The sequence below is a fragment of the Electrophorus electricus genome, chromosome 18 (assembly GCF_013358815.1).
Source record: "Electrophorus electricus isolate fEleEle1 chromosome 18, fEleEle1.pri, whole genome shotgun sequence".
In the NCBI taxonomy this organism is placed as follows: Eukaryota; Metazoa; Chordata; class Actinopteri; order Gymnotiformes; family Gymnotidae; genus Electrophorus; species Electrophorus electricus.
The window spans coordinates 6,847,906-6,869,189 of record NC_049552.1 but is presented as its reverse complement, the minus strand read 5'-3'; the positions used below and the strand labels follow the sequence as shown (position 1 = coordinate 6,869,189).

At 44.6% G+C, this 21,284-nt stretch overlaps 1 protein-coding gene across 1 annotated transcript in view; it reads right to left on the bottom strand.

The window, feature by feature from the left end:
- The window catches only part of plxnd1 (plexin D1), a 53,112-nt gene that overhangs the window by 22,133 nt on the left and 9,695 nt on the right, over positions 1-21,284 (bottom strand). The window contains exons 4-19 of the mRNA XM_035536129.1: positions 21,086-21,186; positions 17,918-18,047; positions 16,299-16,476; positions 15,939-16,047; positions 13,147-13,246; positions 12,290-12,388; positions 10,402-10,494; positions 10,121-10,211; positions 9,173-9,330; positions 6,850-6,995; positions 5,377-5,482; positions 3,406-3,545; positions 2,965-3,141; positions 2,681-2,765; positions 2,179-2,445; positions 564-713 (exon numbers count right to left, since the gene is read on the bottom strand). Of these exons, the coding sequence (XP_035392022.1) occupies positions 564-713; positions 2,179-2,445; positions 2,681-2,765; positions 2,965-3,141; positions 3,406-3,545; positions 5,377-5,482; positions 6,850-6,995; positions 9,173-9,330; positions 10,121-10,211; positions 10,402-10,494; positions 12,290-12,388; positions 13,147-13,246; positions 15,939-16,047; positions 16,299-16,476; positions 17,918-18,047; positions 21,086-21,186 (2,130 nt within the window). The remainder of the gene's footprint in view (positions 1-563; positions 714-2,178; positions 2,446-2,680; positions 2,766-2,964; positions 3,142-3,405; positions 3,546-5,376; positions 5,483-6,849; positions 6,996-9,172; positions 9,331-10,120; positions 10,212-10,401; positions 10,495-12,289; positions 12,389-13,146; positions 13,247-15,938; positions 16,048-16,298; positions 16,477-17,917; positions 18,048-21,085; positions 21,187-21,284) is intronic.

Below are 21,284 nucleotides of genomic sequence, written 5' to 3'. Positions count from 1 at the left end.
CCCTGAAAACAAGAACAGCTTCGCTTTTAAGGTTCATTAAGACAGCAAGACAGTAGTATATTTCCCTCCATATCAGATCCACTGCAGGAATAGCTCCATTTATCAATATAATACCAATTATATTATATATACACAAAAATATAGTGATATTATATTATATAGTGTTGTTATTTTTCACAGCTGTCTGGTGTATCTGTTTTTTTGTAGTTCAGAAACACAGGAAGAACTGGGTGACGTAGTTTAAAACTACTGGAAGTGCTGTTTGTAGTCCTATTTGTAGTTCTCGCTAGCTTCTGCCAGACTTAGCCACACCCTCCTTTCAAACGTCTCTCCAAAGCCCCGCCCTTTCACAAGCAGAGGTGGGGATTGGCTCCTTGTAGAGAATCTTTCTGATTGGTTAATATGTTAATATGCACTGTGTTGATATTTTAGCTGCTGATAACACAGAGCAGGACAGTCACAGGAGACGTTTTCCTTTTCTCAAATCCTCTTCAGTCATAGTTTTGAAATTAAAAATGAACAATACAGCGAAGCTTTGAGGAGAGGAACCAAGGTGAACTCACAGTGACGGGCAGGTCACCGGTCCTGAAGCTCAGAGTTCTATTGATGGTACAGTGGAACATCTGCTTGTTATTGAAGCTGATGTCACAGCGATCGGACCCAATCATAACAGAGTATTCGTCCTCGGTCAGGTCCAGCTCGCTGGGTCCTTTCTGTTTTGCAGCAAAAGAAAAGAAAACAATTATGTTAAAGCAGTACTTCAGCCAGAAATTAAAGTTAGTCAGTTAATAGCAATGTTTGCGATTAACACTGATAACTATTTTAATTCCATGCATTTATTCATAAGAAAGGCCTATTAGGTTTGGACTGTAGCCTGGAGCTGTTATCCATGCGTCACTGCTGTGCTGTGATTGGTCCAGCACAGACATAATACTGACCAATTATGAATGGGGTAGGGCATGGCTGACCAATTGTGCATAGTAACAAATGCAATTTTGTGCCTATCTAATTCTATTCTATGTAAACCCATAGGACAAGTGAACCAAAAAGGTTCAATTTGAGGCAGCTGTATTTGTATAATGCTTCTTATAACAGGTTGTGTCATAAAGCAGCTTTACAGAAATCAGCTATAAAAGGGAATCCAGGTTTAGAGGCTCTACTGTGCAATGCAGTGCGACGGTGGTGAGAAAAAAATGATACCTGTCGTGTATTTTTGTATGAATGTATGGCAGGTAGCGTCTATTGTGTGTGTGTGTGTGTGAGAGAGAGAGAGAGAGAGAGAGAGAGAGAGAGAGAGAGAGAGAGAGAGGGATGGGACAGTGTTTACATAGGAAAAGTTTCTCTAAGCTCTGATTAAACTCTAGGGGTTGTGTCCCTTTCCTTGTAAAAACCACCCATCAACAAACACTTCCTCATACACACACACACAAAAAAAACTTCCCCATTTCCTAGTTTATTTTTCTTCCTTAGGAACTTATTTGCATGTGCAAAAACACATACACAGGCATACACAAATACTCACTGATGTGTTTTGAAGCACAGAGAGAAAACATGCATATTTCCATCAGGTTTCTCTGAGTCAGAACAGGAATGCATTAAATGACCTCCACATTCCAGTAAAATCAAAACTGGAACCAAGTAAACAAATTCCCTCTTTCTCTCCCACACACACACACACACTCTTTCCGTTGCTAGTTATAGCCCCACCACATGCACATCGGTGAGAGTCACTTTGTACATTCTGTCTGTGATATGCATGAGCTTATGCATGTGACACACACACACACACACACACACACACACACACACACACACACACACACACACACACACACACACACACACACACACACACAGAGCCTCCCAGTCATCTTGAGGCACCTGTTTTAGTGATTAGTGAAAGGAAGTTAAGTAGTAGCCATGCTGAAGGAAGCCACTGTCCCTGCTCCACCTCTAATGCACCTCTGTTGGAATGCACCGCTCCATTCAAAGCCCTCCTCCACCCTCCCTCATCCCTCCTCCACCCTCCCTCATCCCTCCAGTCTTCTACAGGACGTACACACTGCCATCCCCTGCTGCGGACTTCCTGTTGAACCCCTTAAGATGCAGACTAGGCCACAGGGCCACATGTCCTGGTGGCTTCCTGGCGCACAAGCACGCACACACGGTTGCACTCACATTTATGATAAGTGTAAGAGGTTCTCCAGGATGATGCTTGATAAGTTTCTCCTTGTTGGCTGTATAAAATTGAGGGTCCTCAACATACTCAAACAGGAAGTGGCCTCCGTGTGACTCCTCCTCCTCATCCAGGGCCAGCCCAGAGGAGGTGTGGCCATCCCCTCTGTACAAAATCCCATTCAAGTAGAACTGGGCTACGACCTGCTGGGATTGGCCGGCAGCAGGGGAGCGGCAGAGAATAAGAGTAGACGATGGGATAGAGCAAACCTGCCAATCAGAAAGCACATGCAAGTCACATGACTCTGCTTGACTAATTAAACATATAACCAATAGCTTCCATCTTTCAAAAACCAGGTTTTCCACACTATTGTAGATTCTCATATGGATAATGTACAGTACATATAATTGACTATACAAATGATCAAAATCTCACTTTAAAGGAGAAACTGATATTTTGTTGTTATTTATTATTATTTGTCAACACAAACAAATAGCCTCTTACTATTTCGCCAACGCCCATCACATCCATTCTGGCTGTCTGGACCAGATGAAAACTTTGACCAATCACGGAGATAAGACGCCCACCACTGAGACACACACCCACACACACAGATTTATACACAGATTTCAGCAACTGAATCTTCCTAGTGTGCTTGCAGATTCTGTTTGCAGTGGAGCGTGTGTATAGGTGTGTGTGTGTGTGTGTGTGTGTGTGTGTGTGTGTGTGTGTGTGTGTGTGTGTGTGAGAGAGTGTGTGTGTGTGCGCATGCTGTATGTGGATCTCACCTGAGGTAGCTTTTGTTAGGTTTAACAGTGCTGATTGTGGGATTTTTTTCATAGAAGAACACGCCGCTGAGACGCCTCTCACATGGCATGCCGTCATACTCCACACACACAGTCACGTTGTCTGCAAAATCAGGCACGGCTCGTGGCATCACACACTCGATGACATCACCTGATAGCCTGTGAAACAAAGAAGCAGATGTCATGTCATCAGTGTCATGGTTATAGAATGGATAGCTTTCTATAATAAGTAATATAGCTGTAGCATAATAATACATATTGAAGCACTATACGCGTGCGCGCACACACACACACACACACACACACACACACACACACACACACATACCATAAGCACCTTCCCACAACATTCCCCACACCTTTATGCATAGCCAACTCTCTTTGTTCTTAATACACACACACACAAAAAAAACCCAATCTCACCTGTCAATTTCACAGTCCTGAGTGGCATTAACCTTTACTTTAACAGCCGATCCAGCCTTCAGGGATGCACCCCTGATGGTGAGTCGGGTGCCCCCAGCCAGGGGCCCATATCTGGGCATCAGGTCATCCAGCTTGGGCTCCTGCGGGGGGGGGGGGGGGGGTGTTACTATGTGAGCCTGGCAGTTACACTTGCACTTCTCTCTTTTAAACCAATGGCTCTTACACGATTAAGTATGGTGCAGTATGAACAGGCTAAAGAAGAGGAGACGAGGTAAGACCAGGAGTAGCACGACAGAAAGTAGGTGTGGCCAATCACAAAACCACAGAAACAAAGACATTAAAAGAAACCACAGAGAGATAAAACAGAAGAGAAAAACACAGAAATGAATTAGACAGAAAAATTGTGACTTGAAATAAAGTAATTAGGAAAAACACATGAAGCAACAGATGAGCTATTACCTAGTGAGCCTTCAGTGTGTGTGTGTGCGCCTGCCTTTGTGTTTTTGAAGGTTTTACTCTGATCAAATAATCACTGCTTGACAGAAAACATCCTTAGTGTCCATGGTGCTGGTCTATGATGTCACTCAAAATCAACATGCTGTGAAGGTCTCATGCCAAGGATGCAGATGTTCAAATATCACATACTTATGTACGCGCGCACACACACACACACACACAAACACACAAACACACACAATCCTTTCAGAAAAAAGATATCTTCTGGCATATATCTTCTCGAGATCTTACTTAGGCAAACAAACATGAAGGAAACTCAAACAGCCGAACGAAATCGCATGATTTCCAAGCTAAATGTTCTGGCAAAACCTGTGTGTGTATGTGTGTCCCCGTGTGCGTGCATGTGTGCATGTTTGTGTGAATGAGGATGTAAAAACATATTGCCACTGCAAACCCTCTGAACGAGAAGGAGGAAGAGACGTGCGAGTGTGTGTGGAGCAGGTCACTAATCCAGATGTTTCCTGAGCTCAAGGAAAGAGAGGCTTACATCCTCTTCTCTGCTCAGCCACCTCTTCCTTTCCTCCTCTCTCTCCATAATCAGTAGACTGTGTTTGAGCGTAGCACCAAAGGGAATTACACGCAACACACACACACACACACACACACTGCACATCCAGCAACCTCATGCTGGGATCCACCAAGTGATTCACTCCGACCACCAGACCGCATATGAAATGTTCCAGTATAACAATGCCGGAGAAATCCCCTCTTCCCTCGATAACGAATAAACAAGCTCAGCCTGAGCTCTGGAGATTCTGAGCTCAGGTCAGACTCAGCGGTACCCTTCCCCATCGAAGCCAAAGTCAAACTGATCGGAGATCAGCTTCCTTTGTGTAGGGAAATTCCATGTGGCTATGTGGATGCTTCAGTGTGAGAAAGGAGGGGTGAAGCGGAGCAGGGGCCACGGGTTCAGCCAACGGCCCCGGTGCTCGAGGCTCCTACTGGGCCGGCTTCTCGGGTCGGGCCTGAGCATGAGTGGAAGGCTTCGGCCAGGCTATGAGTAGCGACCTTTGTTTTAGCAACACACACACACACACACACACACACACACACGCACACGCGCACGCACACGCGCACGCACACGCGCACGCACACGCGCACGCACACGCAGACAGAGGACTGTATTTTTCTTTGGACTTTTCAAACATGTTATTGTGCCTCAATATCATCAGCATTTATGTGTTTAGCACAGGGGCACACATGCTGCACACATGCTGTGATTACCAAATACACACACCAGGACAGAGAGAGAGTGAGAATGGGAAAGAGGGAGGGAGAGAGAGAGAGATGGAGATAGAGACGTTGCCGAGGCCTGAGACATGGATGAAGGAAATAAGGAGTGTCAGGTGTCCAGCGATGACACCAGACAGGGACTGAAAAATGAACACTGACTATGAGGACACAATACTGACAGAACAAGGCAGAGAGGAAGAGACACAAATAGGAAGTGCTTACCACATATGAAAAGGCCTCCTTTGAATGACCCATTGCATTTCCATTAACTCTGACTTCAACCTTGTTCGACGCTACTTTTGAAGAGGCCCCAGTCTTACACACCAACCTAAACCAAACACACACACACACACACACACACACACACACACACACACACACACACACACACACACACACAATAACTAATGCTAACTTTTCAACATGCTGAAAAGTTTCAAACTTTAGATTTCCTTAAAGAACTCAAACAGGCATTTACACTATAAATGTACTCTAAAGCCATATACTCTTCAAATACAAGCAGGATATACCCAAGCAAGGAGAACAGGAAATTACAAACTTACTTATAACAAAAAATCCCAGTATACACACACACACACACACACACACACACACACACACACACACACACACACACACACACATTTATGACAGACAAGGGAGGGGTCTTTGTATATTTAAAATCCTGAAACAGACTAATTAAGACAATGACCTCAGTCCCAACTGCACTAAGAAAGCACTAGGCTAGTTGTGTGTGTGTGTGTGTGTGTGTGTGTGTGTGTGTACACATTTACACAGCTGCAAGTTGGCAAATACCAGTATGATTCAGTAATACACTGGGGTACCCTGACTACTGGTATATGCACTGCCAAATGCACACAGTTGCAGAATGCTGGTTTATTTGGTCAGGTGGCAACTATAACTTGCCAACTGACAAGAAAATGTGTCTGTTTTATATATCTTCTTATCAGCTGGCAAGGTATAGTTGCCACCTGACCAAATAAACCAGCATTCTGCATTTTTTGGGTTTTCTAGTGTCTTTTGCTTTGGTTTGAATAACTATTTAAGTCTAACTATTTTACCAACTTTCTTCCTTGATATGTTGTTTAGAATACACTGTGGGATAGAAAGTGAACACCTGTAACCAGAAAAGCCCTGGCTGGGCAGACACACAGGTGTTAGGGTGTTACAACTTCAGACTGTGTGTGATGATGGCAGGCTTGGGAAGTTCCATTTGGCTGGGTTCACTTCTATATGGAGACCAAAACTACCATCACCACCTTAAACGAGTCAGCCAACCACACAGCTCCATCAGCTCCATGAAATCAGATTCGCTGGGACACTTTGGGGCAAAATGTCAACAGGAAGGTGAAAGCCGCCATGTTGTGTGTTCTACAAATGTAAGGAAGATGTTTCCTTCCAGTGGTTTTTGTGTTCATGATTGATAATATACCACCAGGCTTTTGTAAGTGAATCTGTACACTTTTTTCCAAACGACACAGCCTTGTAATGTCGGACATGTAAAGCTGAAACACCTGCCCTTACTGGGTTAAGGACCTTTTCTAAATCATTTCACTTTACAGCAAAATACAAAAAAAGTTTTCTGAACTTGCTTGTAGTTTGTGTAAGAGATTTGCATTGTCACATGCTGTGTGTGCGTGTGTGTGTGCGTATGTGTGTGTATAGGGGACTCACTCGGTTGAAACAGTGTAGCGATCTGGCAGCAGGTCGCAAGGTACATCCCCAATAGTGACCTTCACCTCTGCAGACCCACGCCCAAGGTTCCTTCCCTGCACCGTGAGAAGTGTTCCTCCCCCTAACGGACCATTCAGGGGCTGGATCTACAGGAGCAGAAACCGAATGCTAGATTTAGCCCGGCTAATTAAACAGGCGTGACTGGAAGTGGTTGCGATTAACTGGTATCTTAGTTCGAACTGCTTTGAGCAGTTTGTTTTCAGAGCTTCACTGCATGATCCTGAGAAGGAAGCTTAGAGGTAGCAGGCAGAGATTGAGGGATTTGTCTTCGATTTGTATTTGTGGTTCTTTGTTGTTCTGTTTCTTGTCCTCCATCTTCCTTCTTCCCATTTTTCTTAACCCTTCCTTCCATCCTCAATGCGAGGCACTTCCTCACATCGCTGTGGCAACACTGGCCACGCCCACACCGGCGTGGAAACTTCCCCCACATAGCCACGGTCTGGTTGATGGCCAACGTGTGTCATGGGAACTTAGAACTACTCACACCATCAAACACATAACTGTATTGGTGTGTGTGTTTGTGTGTGTGACTCACAGACTGCTTGGGTATCTATTTTTAAAGACTTGGGAAGAATAAAGGGCCTTAGTAAAGTTCAGGGGTTTGCAGCTGACAGTTGAGTTGCTGAAGAAAGGATCTCACACTCGCAAGCGACAGGTCAAAAACTTCTAAAGTTTCTCTCCGCAAAACTTGCAGCACATGAAAACAAAGTGTTCACTTCGAAAACTCATGTTTGACAAGGTGGCAAAGGAGAAAGTCCAGAATTTGGAACATGTGAAGAAAAACACTTCAACTCTCACACACGCACACACACACACACACACACACACACACACACACACACACACACACACACACACACACGTGTGCACTGAGGCCTGCTAACACTCCCAGGTTAGCAATTATCGCTGTGTGCCTAATGTGTCCCCAGAGCAATTCTTTCTTTCCATTTACACCCCTACTGCTGTGATCTAGAGAAGATTGATTTATTTAGCACTTCCATTTTCTCCCTCTCTTCAGCGTTATTCATCTCGTCATCCAAGCTTTTTTTTTTTTTGTCTCTCTGCAGATATTTTCAAGCCGAGAGCGTGAAGCAGCGACTCTCCACGCTGGTGCAGGCCAAACAGGCCGAGCCAAACCAGGCTCGGGAGAAACTGGAAATGAAAACAGGAAACGCTCCTTTACCCATCCTTTACACAAGTCTCTCTCTTCCTCTCCCCCTCTCTCTCTGTGTCTCTTTCTCTCTTTAACCCTCTCTCTGTCTCTCTCTCTCTCTCTCTCTCTCTCTCTCTCTCTCATTACCTCTAACTATTCTCTTCAACTTTCTCTTGAGCTCTCTCTGCATGTGTCTCTGAGTCAACCATAGTTTTCAGTGGGGTTTTTTTTTGCTTGTGTGTTTGTTTAATTAACATTAATGTTCAAGGTTATGCGTGGGGTGTGAAAAGCAATACACCTACTGTCAAAATGTCTGGGTGTGTGCGCATGAGTGTGTGTACGCGCGCGCACACACACACACACACACACACACACACACACACACACACACACACACACACACACCAGCCTGGCTCTTTCCTGTCTCCTGGTGCTTTTTAACGTCTGTTATTTCGGGCTGTCCAAGCAGGGGGGATTTCAACAGAGCCAGCGGCACCACGGCGGCACTCAGACCAGCCCCGTGAGTGCATGTGCACGCGCACAGCCACCCACACACAGACAGTTAAACGGGCTTTCAATTTCTGTATTATCTGCAGGAAACGTTTAGAGTGACTGAACTTCACATGAGCCATGTTTCCCTTTCATTCCCTCTCTTGCTGCAACACTGGCCAGTGTTCAAGCTGATGACTTACAAGCACTAAGTGAGTCATCAACTGCAGTGTGTGTGTGTGCGTGCACACGTGTGTGCGTCCATGTATGCACGCACAGACATGCATGTACTATATTATGGTTTGTTGTTCCAAGTTGTCCCTTAATCATGTTGGCATTTGTGTTGGAGTACTAGTGTTTGTGTGTGTGTGTGTGTGTGTGTGTGTCTTTCCAAAATCTAAAATAAACTGACTGAGCTAATCTCCAACAGACCATGTGGCTTTGTAATATGAAGCAGCAACTTCCTGCTCTTAAATCTCATTCTGCTCCCCTCACAGTCTGTCTGTCTGTGTGTGTGTGTGTGTGTGTGTACACATTTTTGCCATGTGTGTGCATATGGGTGTTTGTGTATGGCTGTATATGTGTGCATTTGCCTGCGTGCACGTAGGACGCCTGGCCTACCTTGTGGACGGAGGGGTCAGGACACTGCAGTCCGATTGGCTGGCACTGTTGTCGCGGACGACAGCTGTTGTCACACCAGGCGCACAGGTGCCCCTGCTGCTCTCGGCCCCAACACTGAGAGCAATCACTATCGCCCCCACTGCAGCTGTATACCTCCACTATGGAGGGATGGGGGCAGAGATGGAGAGGGAGAGAGAGATAGAGGGTTGGAAAAACAGATGGGAGGGAGAGAAGGATAGGGGGTATCCAAAATTAGTCCATCTGTCCAGTAACCTTGTCAGTCTACTGAGTCAGGATTCAATGAATTCTCTCTTTCTTTCTCTCTTTCATTTTCTCTTTCTTTCTTCCTCTCTTCCCATCTGTAGGGGAAGAGAGGCGAGACAGAAAGGACTTTCCGTGACGGCGGAGAGAGAGAGAGAGAGAGAGAGAGGGAGGAGGAGGAGGAGTGCCAGTAGACAACCTCCCGTAGCTGTGCCCTCCGTTAGCACTGCAGACGCCGGGATTCCAAACCTGGCCGCTCGTTCCCTGATATATACAGAGTGATTTGCATTTTCGCGCAAAATATACAAAGAAAGGGAGAACATTTGCAAAGGAAGTGAGAAATATGACAAAAGGAGTTTATGCATTTTCTTGGAGCAGACAAAAACAAAAGACAGGTGGAAACAGAGAGAGAGAGGGAGAGAGAGAGAGAGAGAGAGAGAGAGGGAGAGAGAGAGAGGGAGAGAGAGAGAGGGCGCAGACGTCAAGGAAGACGGGAAAGAAGAGACACTCGTGCACAGATGTGTGTGTGAGTGGGGGAGGTGTATGCTAAACACTGTGTGTGTGTGTGTGTGTGTGTGTGTGTGTGTGTGTTCGTGTTCATCTGAAGGGTGACATGCTGAGCTCATTCGCTACTTGTGTGGCTCTCTCACTGTGTACAGTATGTATTATGAGTGTGTGTGTAAATACCTGTGACTGGCTTTGGACTGTCTATATATTTATCTTGTCCTCTCCTCTGAAGTCTGAGTTGGAATGTCTCACTTCTCTCTGTGGTGCTCAGCTACACACACACAAAAAAGAGTCCATCATGTCAATCATGTGGTTTACTGGCATTCCACAATTCAATTCTTCCATTCCCTTGGAGTGGCAGGTATGGGGCGAGTCTGTGATTGGCTTATCGTAAACCCCACAAAGTGAGCAGTGTGTGTGTGTGTGTTGATTCTTGGAGATGCGTGATTGGCTGAACATACTGTCACTCTCATGCAATTCACAGCTGACCGGCCATCCAGCCAGTGAGCTTCGTACGACCGCCCAGTTCCGAAGTCACAGTTTAGCTCTGTACCCTGCACATGCACGCACACACACAAAGAGAGAGATACATACAAATGACTACAAACCACATCTGGGAGCCCCAAGGGAACAAAGTCACTCCAGAATATTACAACACAAACAAAAGTGACTCATCATCCCTTAAGTCAGACTTTTCAGAACTTCCAATAGTTCCGAATTTGAGCTTCCATGATCCCTGACCACAGCCCCCTGGACTAACCCCCACTACCGCTTCCCTAATTCACGTAATTCCGTACGGCGCTCTGCAGACATACACCATCACTCACACAGGCGAGTCTGCATCCCCATCTTAAACACGATCTTTAAGCATGGCAAGTCTCCGTGCACGGTTTCCATCCTGTCCTCTAAAACATGAAGTAATTCGTCCCACTGCAGGAATCCATCTGGAAGCCATAATCCTACTCATGCGTTCGGCACCGGCCAAGACCTCCTCGGAGGGACGTGAAGGGGATTATAGACGCCGAAAGGCGCAGTTTTCGCCATTTATAAAAGAGAGAGAGAATAATGTGAATATTGTGGTTTTAGATTGCTTCACGTAATCCCATCGTATGTCGTTAGCATACTGTCTGGGACACGTTTTTCGGACGCGCTGCCGCCCGGATCTGGGCTTGTTTCACTGCTCTGTTAGGAAACTGCACTGCACTAAAGGCATATTACAGCCATGTCGTGCTATGAAATATCTAGCACCTATGGTAACACTGATCACAAATCACAGATCACTAGCAGGGGTTTCAAACCCAATGATATTTGCATGACATGTAGAGTTTAAACATCAATGATTTAGAATTTTGATTATTTGTTTTAGCTTTCAAGCTTTCAAAGATCCATCCCAGGCCAAACCAAACTCATAGTTAAAGAAGAGGTCTGCATAATCTAAACTGCAGGCATAATCATGAGGTGGTGTGACCAGGAAATTATAGACTGTGGTTTCAAGTTGGGTTTGTGTATGTGTGTGTGTGTGTGTGTGTGTGTGTGTGCGTGCGTACGTGCGTGTGTGTGCGTGCAAGTGAAAACCATTAGTGCTCTTAAGACTCAAAAGATTTTTTTAGTCTCCTTGACTGCACGAACGTACACACATGAACGTGTGTGTGTGTGTGTGTGTGTGTGTGCGTGCGCGCATCTATGCACATGCCCTATAAAGCAGGGTCTCATTTCTATATAAAATACATATGCTTCATGAATGTGCTTCAAGCAAGCCCACACACACAGCTAACCTGAATGCATGCCTAATCAGTTGGTTATTATTAGTTATAGCAAATAATTAAAGTGCAAGCAAAAGGCAGGGAAGCTGTAGAGGCTACAGAGACTACATGACGGGACACTATGATGCAACTACACGACGGGACACTATGATGCAACTACACGACGGGACACTATGATGCAACTACACGACGGGACACTATGATGCAACTTCAGATGCAAAAAACCATATGAAACACTCCAACAGAAGAAACAGAAAACCAACATCTGCTGTAGCCGCCTGAGATAACATAACTCTTACACGTGTGAAAGGGCAGTACCTAAGAATCCACTTGAGTTAAAATGATGATGTAAATAAGTGAGCCTCTTCAGTAGGTACACTCCGTACACTGCATACACATATAGGCACGCTAGTATACACACTGCCAAGATCTGCATCACTGAAATTTGAGCGATCTTTGGCTGCCCTCTAAAAATCTTTAGTAGCTTGTCCTAGAAACATATACCAGTGTGTCTCAGACATCTGTAGGTTCGGTCCTATGATCTTTTAGCACTTTCATCCTGAAGTGTGACTGCTAAGGCCCCTACCTGCTCCACATTACTGAGGTAAAGGGTGATGTCCTGGGTGCTTCCTGTAGGCCAAGGGCTGAACTGCTTGTCCATGACTTGGGAGCAGTCATCGGCATTCTGGGTAATGGGAAAAAGACCAGAATTAAGACTCAGAAAACAATGCATAGCCATGTGCTTTCCGCTGCAAAAATCCCCCAGCCATCCTGTTTGGCTACATGGGAGAAGACGGGGCTTGCTGACCGGAGAGAAAACGATGCGCTAACCAGCCCGTCTGAAGATCGCTCTACCCTACGTGTCCCAACATTGCCCCAACAAGGCAAAGGCGAGGTGCAATTTGCCCCCCAACTGGCATTCAAAAAGTCAACAGCCTGGGCAGGAGATTTAGAACTTGCCCCTAGAAGGTAAAAAGAGCCACGATATCTCCTTAGCTCCTTCCCAAGTCTGTTGCTGTCACATTTCACCTCTGAAATTACTGGCTACTGCTCAGGGTCCCTGCCACTGTCTGTTCTGTTGGGGCTTCTTTGACATTGTTTATTTGTGAATCAGTCTATATGCTTCTGGCATGAACGAGTCTCTCCCTCACTCGTTCTCTCTTTCTTTTACCATAAGTATTTGCAAAAGTGCCAGGATCATCTTTTCCTCTTCTTTCTCAATTCTCAGTCTTTTGTGCATGATTTTTTCTAACAAAGCTATTTGATTTTTCTAAGTCAAATGATGGGGGTTTGTTAGCCGCCAGGGCTGTCCGGTTCTGTTCAAATAGCTTGTTTTGTCCTTGCATGAGCGATATGAGTGATTTTTGTGATTGGTGGACTTGGTTTAAAAGCACATGAGTTGTGAGCATGTAACTCGTTAATGGGGTGATTGACAGTGCTCACCTCCAGTACCATACCCTGGACGTTGTCTTTATCTGAAATACATGCGTTGCTCTGCTGGTCCCAGTAACACCGCCACTTAGTGCTCAGACAGCTCGTACATCTAGACAAAGTTCGAAATGTGTGTACACACACACACACACACACACACACACACACACACACACACAAAGAGTTACCAGAGGGTTATAATATATCTTAACAGATCAGATTTACACACTATTCAACACCTCCCACATGAATGAAACACACACTTCAGGGAGCAGAGGTCATACCAGGTTGAATTATTTCCTAGAAGAGGCAAATGGAAGTGTGAGGAGATTCCTTTACACCCAGCAACACACACACCCCCAGCAACACACACACACACCAAAAATGACCATTCTATTAGCAGCATGAAACAGGAGACATAAACATAGTATATAGAACAGATGGGATAAACTTGTCTGGATTATCACAGACACACACACACACACACACACACACAAACAAAGGAGGCTGAGCATATCTAGATTATCACACAGACACACTCACACACCCACACACCCACACCCACACACAAAGAGAAAAGGCAGTGAAGCATCCCCATAAACACTTACTTCAGCCCTCTATTCATTACTGAGACAGATAGAGATGTAGTGTGTGCTTACTCAAGATAAAGTCAAGACTCCACCACCTCGAGTGTGCACGTGTGTGTTGGTGTGTGACTCACTGGGCCTCGACAGATGTTCCTGCTGTGAGAGATAGCACCCTTCATGATAAGGCTGAGTGCTTTATGATGGTGAGTGGGGGGTTGTGCACACTCTTCATGGGAGGCTGAGTGCATATGTGTGTGTGTGTGTGTGTGTGTGTGTGTGTGTGCGCGCTTGTGAGAAAGTTCTGCAACATGGCTGACTGTAACAACACTCATGGAAACCTTATCAGAAGTGCAGTTATTCTTTTCATCCCCATCTCTCTCTCTCTCTTCCTCTCCTGCCATTACTGCTAACACCAACACCATATAACAAATCTCTCTCTCTCTCTCTCTCTCTCTCTGACACACACACATACACACACACACACACACACACACGCACTCCTTCAGTGCTTTTGTTAAACAAACACTCCTAATTATTTTTCTGTCAGCATGAGAAACAAGCCTCATGACCCAGAGAAAGAGACACAGATAGACAAAGAAAGACAGAGACACTCTGTGAGTGAGACAGTGAGAGTCAGAGAGATTGACATAGCCTGAGAGAGAGAGAGAGAGAGAGAGAGAGAGAGAGAGAGAGAGAGAGAGAGAGCGTGTAATGTGCTGTGAGAAACTGATTCAGAGTTACCAGAGTCTGTGGTGCGGAATGCATGTCACTGTAATGTCTGAATGTCATTAGCCATTCACCTAGGAACTGCCATAATGAGACCGTGGGAGAATAGCAACTACACACACACACACACACAAACTCTCTACCCACTCAGACCCCAAAACACACATTCCACTCAAAAGTGCAGGAGTGTATTTCAGACACACACACAAACTCTCTACCCACTCAGACCCCAAAACACACATTCCACTCAAAAGTGCAGGAGTGTATTGCAGACACACACACACACACACAAACTCTCTACCCACTCAGACCCCAAAACACACATTCCACTCAAAAGTGCAGGAGTGTATTTCACACACACACACACACACACACACACACACACACACACACACACACACACACACAGGATCAATTCTTCTATGTGGGCAAATTAAACTTACACAAACTTTGAGGCAGTTGGACATTAAATAGGAAATACACCCGTTGTGGTAAGAGTTGCTATGAAGCATGCAAGATGACGCATTAAGTTTTGAGTGTGTAGGTATGTGTGCCAAGTTGGTTTGTGTGAGCAGAAGGCAGTTGGGAAAATCTGTGAAGCGACCTGTAGTTACAGAGCAGCTCGGGGTCATTAAGGTGTCATTCCAAAACCACACTCCACACTGGGTAACCCATATTCCGCTGGTGCTAACAGCTTCACACTGGGCAACCCATATTCCAAGACTGATCACAGCTCCCAGTTTAGTTGATACTTTGAACACCGACTGATGGCAAATATGGAAGCCAAATCACACCTTCACGCTATCATTAACTAGCTTGACTATTGTTCTTTTTAACAATGTTTTCATGTATCTGCCTTGATCCTATGTTAAAATGTGTTGAAATTACTATCACATAAATCTGAACAATATTTTCATTGTTTCCTGCATTACGTGTCCACAAATGCACAGATAGACACAAACGTCAATATTAACTTTTCATAAACCCCCCCAAAATATACCTTGTTGCCTAGAGAATCCACAAAATTGCAGTTTGCCAGTACATGCATCATGTGACATTACCGATTAGTAAGGTAAAAAAAAAAGTGCAAAAACATTTCCAAAGTTCAGGAAAATGTCACGGCCTCAGATGTCTTCGTGTTTTTAAGCTTCTGCTAGAAACGTGCTGGATGACTGAAACTGCCAAGTTCAAATACCAGCCATTTTGCAGAGGGCATTGGTGGACTGGGGATACTCTTGATACGTGATGAAAAGCCAAGAGTCCGCCAAGGAGGCAACCCAAATGAAATGGCCTGCCCTACCCCGGGCTTCCTGTGGCATTTCCTGTAACTTATTCTCACCCCGGCAAAATGTCTCACACCATTCAATGTCTGTTTACTCTCTGACACACGTATGCACGTCTGACACGTGTAACATATTTTGTTAATATTCTCTGATCTAGTCACTGGCAAATAGTACAGATTAGGTGTCAGTGTGTGTGTGTGACACTCACGCAGTATTTGGATGGATATCTGCTGTCCTTCCACAGTCATAGATGATGAGTCTTCCTGAAACCACGGAGATGCCTTTCACCTTGATCGCCACGGGAACAGAGATGTGGTCTAGACAGAAGTGGTCCAAACAACAAACAGAGTCACACACCCCCAGAACACCATGGCAGAAATCCGAAGGAAATTTTGCAGAGCAACGTTAACACGTTATTATATTCTAAAATATAATGAAGTCAAACCCAAATAAGACTTAAAAAAAAAAAAAAAAAAGGTTTGGCAAATTAGTGAATCCGATTTGTGTCCACGGTGACCTCTCACGTGTATATGTAGGCACTGACTAAGAATAACCCCTCAGGACTTACCCCTCTCCACAGGAATCTTTGGAAATTGGTCGGCAGAAGGCAAGGGGCAAGTCTGAATTTTGGAAGGGCCATCATTCAGGTGCCCCGTGACAACCGTTGTCATGTTGACCCAAAAGTCACATTCGAGACCAAGACCTTCCAAGTCAGGAATGCTTCCATTAACCAAAATCCCCACATTCTGATAGAGAAAAAGTAACAGACAATAAAAAATAAAATGAGAAAAGATTTTTAAAAAAGACCAAAACAGAGAAAAACAGATAAAACAGAAGATCCTTCAGATTTTGGTGATTACTTTTGAACTTCTTTCATTACTCATTCCTGTTTTATTTTTGTTTTGTTTTTGCGTGTGTGCGTGCGCGTATGTGTCTGCGTGTGTGCATGTGTGTTTATTTTATCATGAAGATTTCATTATTTGCAAACAATATATCATTGTGATTGCACAGGTGACAGTAATGAATACTAGCACTGCTCGGTGGAGTAATCAATTCTTTGTAAATAAATGACAGGCAGGGCAGGGCCTTCCTTTGCAGAATCAATCACAGATCAAAGTTAAAGGGTTGAGTCCGTAGAGCTGAGCCTACACGTTTGTACAACCTTTCTCTCTTCACCCAGAGTTCTATTGTTATCCATGTGGATCGCTTCCTAACAGTGGCGCCTGCTTCCTATTTCCTGTTTCCTGTTTGGGCTGAAGCTGGACTGGAGCCATTTCCTGTGGCCTTGAATGACAGACAGCTGGGGAATCCATCAGACAGACGCTGACCTACTTGCCCACAACAAATCGCTAAGACTCTGCGCGCAGGACTAAGCATGCACGCAGATTTTTTAGCGTTTCAAGTACACGGAATTTGTTTTCCAAGCATTGAGACACTGAAGTCCTTAGATTCTGAGACAAAGATGCTTTAAAATACATAGGTTTGAGGCAGTTTACCTCTGAGGAAGCCTAATCTAGTTATGCCTCTAAGGTAATCTAACGTGTCTCAGCTGCCATGCCCCCTCCCCCCAACCCCTAGTATCCCCTGCTGTAGCCCACCCCACCTCCACCCCACCTCCACCCCAGCCAACTAATTCTCTGTTGCCCATGATGGACGTTCTCGTGCAGGATGCGTTTCAGACACACGCACACCATCAGGACCGGGTTAGGACTTCTAGAAAACTTGTCTAGACATTGCTTGCTTATTTTTCATTTTTATTATGGATTATTTATCTTTCTCTCTCTCTTTCAGCACTTGTTCTGCTCCTTATTGTTTATATTGTTGCTACTGTAGTGTCTGTTGTCGGCCGGAGGAGGAGTCTTGGTTCCTCTCAAGTTTTCTCCCTCGTGCTCTAGGGAGTTTTTCCTCGCCACTGTCCCCATTGGCTCGCTCACTGGGGGCTTGGACTTGGACATTTGTGAAGCTGCTTTGTGACAGCAACTGTTGTAAAAAGTGCTGTATAAATACATTTGACTTGACTTAATGTAGATATGCCTCTGAGGTAGCCTAATGTAGGTATGGAGCTCCTTATCTACACATCTCTTGATTTCAGAGGCTGCACCAAAGGGGAAGAAAAAAAAAAAAAACTGTTTGAGGAAGTGTTTTTATATGACGGTCTGGATTTAAGATGAGGTGAGTTTGGGGTACCTTAATGTCTGTGGTTGTACTGAACTCTGGTGGAGTAAAGGTCATTGAAGGGCACTGCTGTGGCCCCTCCTTCAGGCTAATCCACGAGCGGCTAACCCCACCACTGGAGCACTCCCTCTGAATGGAACACCTGCAGGGGTGAGAGTGGATTATGGGAAATTGAGTCTGCTTCACAGAAGGAACAGTTAATGCATCTATTAGTCAAATAGTGACACTTTTCTAAATGTCGTGTAAAGAGCTGATGGAGTGTCTAGAACACAATCAGGCCGCACATCATTTTCAGCAGGAGTGTGTAAGATTCCTCTCACACACATTCCCATGATGGCAGACCCCTCTAGCACTAAGAGCAGAGTCCTGCTAATTCAGTTAAAAAGGCTAACAAGACAAGTCTTTATCTATACTTGGGCAAGTGTGTGTGTGTGTGTGTGTGTGTGTGTGCGCGTTGTGTGAATGTTGTGAGAATGTATGTGCCCATATGAGTTTGTGTGTAAGTGTGTGTGCATGTGTTTGGAGGACAGTAGGCCTATCAGACATGGAATTCTCTTTCCAGACAGAGGTCTTTTATTATGACTCATGTTCCAAACATTCCCGACACACGGCACCATTTCACACTACCCACACCACATACTCTCCCACACTACCCATCACACACACGCACGCACGCGCACACACACACACACACACACACACACACACACACACACACACAGGCGCACTGCCCTTAAATTACACTAGACTACTGCCCACACTGATACGCAGCCAAAGCCGATCGCCATGCATAATGTTCTTGATATCACTTGATATCACAACTGAATAAATACATAATAATGCTTTTTTAGAAAATCACACTGGCATACTTATTCATATTTAAATTAGCATATTTACATTATGCATTGTTATGCCTGTTTGCTATCAGAATCTATTTACATAATATTTGACAGATATTTGTATGGTTTATCAGTCAGTGAAGCTGATATACAAACAGGAGCAGTTAGTTTTGTGGCTAATGTGTATAAGAAAACCTCAAAGTTCCTGATGTTGACTATTTGTGACTGCCTTCTGAAAGGTATTTTGTCTGTGCACATACATACATACATACATACATACACACACACATACATACACACACACACACATATATATATATATATATATATATATAGATACACATACACATATACATATATACACACACACATATATACATACGCACATACACACACACACACACACACATATATATGTGCATGTAGGTATTTATATATATATATATAAATATGTGTGTATGTGTGTGTGTACACACTGTCTGTCTTTACAGATACAACCCAACAACCCTTGTCTTACTTACACAACTTTATTACTGTTTTATACAGTACTGTCACTTGTACAACACCCAACCACAGGTCAATAAACAACCTATAAAGTGTGTGTGTGTGTGTGTGTGTGTGTGTGTGTGTGTGTGTGTGTGTGTGCACTTTTAAAAGAGCTTAGAGCCACAGCTATGAGGTCAGACTAGCTGCCAAAAATAGAATGTCCGCCACTGCTGAAAAATCCCCTACACACAATACACACACACTCAGCACCCCCTGACACACTAAGCATTTAGCTTGAGAATTTTATAGCTACACATAAAGAACTTCAAGAAACAAACTAACCAAAGCTAAACAAAAGCTAAATTAATGTGGCTTAAAACTAGTGAGTATATCAGAATTCCAATTCCAGAAATTCTGCATAAAAGCAACGCATGAACACAGAAGAGGTGTTTCCGCCTTAAAGCAGTACGTGCACACAGTAGAGGTGTGTCCGCCCTAAATCAGCACATGCACACAGTAGAGGTGTTTCCGCCCTAAAGCAGCACATGCACACAGTAGAGGTGTTTCCGCCCTAAAGCAACGTATGCACACAGTAGAGGTGTTTCCGCCCTAAAGCAACGCATGCACACAGTAGAGGTGTATCCACCCTTAAGCAGCGCATGCACACAGTAGAGGTGTATCCACCCTTAAGCAGCGCATGCACACAGTAGAGGTGTTTCGGCCCTAAAGCAACGCGTGCATACAGTAGAGGTGTTTCTGCTCCAAAGGTCTGGAGGTCTACTGGGGTCTGATCTTTAGTGAGCATGGATTAGACCTGTTTTATTTCAAGAACACATCAAATATTTAGTGGGAGCCAAATTAGCTTTCATTCCCACAAATGCATTATTGAGCAGAACAATGCCTGGTTGTTTATCAAAATCTAAAATGTATTGTTCATTTAGCTTTGAAATATGTCTACAAAGAGTTGTGCTTGTACTGGAATGACAGGGATTTATTTACTGCATAATCAGATTAAAACTCTGTCAGACACTGGGTCAATTGAGATGAGTCTGAGACATGATACCATACACATTGACCTAGCATGACTCACACATACGCTCATACACCCCCAACCCACACACAAGCGCGGACACACACACACACACACACACACACACACACACACACAAAGTAACCATGATCACATATCACATCTCACTCATTAATATCAACTGTCTTCAAAGCACTGATTGCACTCTACTTCCTGGTGTACATACACACACACACACACACACACACACACGAACACGCACAGCTACGCTGTCTTTCATGTACCCATTTTTTCATAGAAGCATTGTTTAAACAAATTCCACACACATACACACACATACACGCATGCACACACGCACCCACGGTCATGGCCTCAGCTAAAAGACTCTCAGTCCTGCCTGACATTTCTCCCTGAAAGAGCTAGTGTGGATGAAACAGCAACAAGCCATTGTGGGGTGGAAGAGAAAGACAGAAGAACAAAATGAAGAATACAAGAAGGCAGAGGAACTGACAGCTCTACCTCTACAAACGTCACATACGGTATGATGAATGCCAACAGAGGCAACCCCCCCCCCACCCCATGCTCTAAAACCACCAATTATACTTCTAGTGCATAATTAGAAAGTGCTCAGAAACATTTACCCTGAAAAACAAAATCCTCTCAAGTTTCGCTCAGTCCATCCATGTCTCAAAAGCCTCTGAAAATAATCCATCCTCAAATCCCAGCTCACGGTCAACCCCACAAGAACATCGCATGTGAGCACAGAAAAGAATCTCCAAATTCCTGCGCCACTGGCTGGCGGAGCAGCTAACTGCGCGTTCTTACCTGCTTTCAAGTGTGCACCAGCCACAGAAAGCGTCGCAGGCACTGAGGCAGTCACTGCACGAGGTGTACTGGCCACACACAGCCACTTGGACCCTTAAGAGCTGCACACACATGACACAGTACTGCTTGTTAATGTTAATTGCCCCCAATACAGCTATTTATATAGCTTTGATAGTGTAAGGGAGGCACGCTAAAAGAC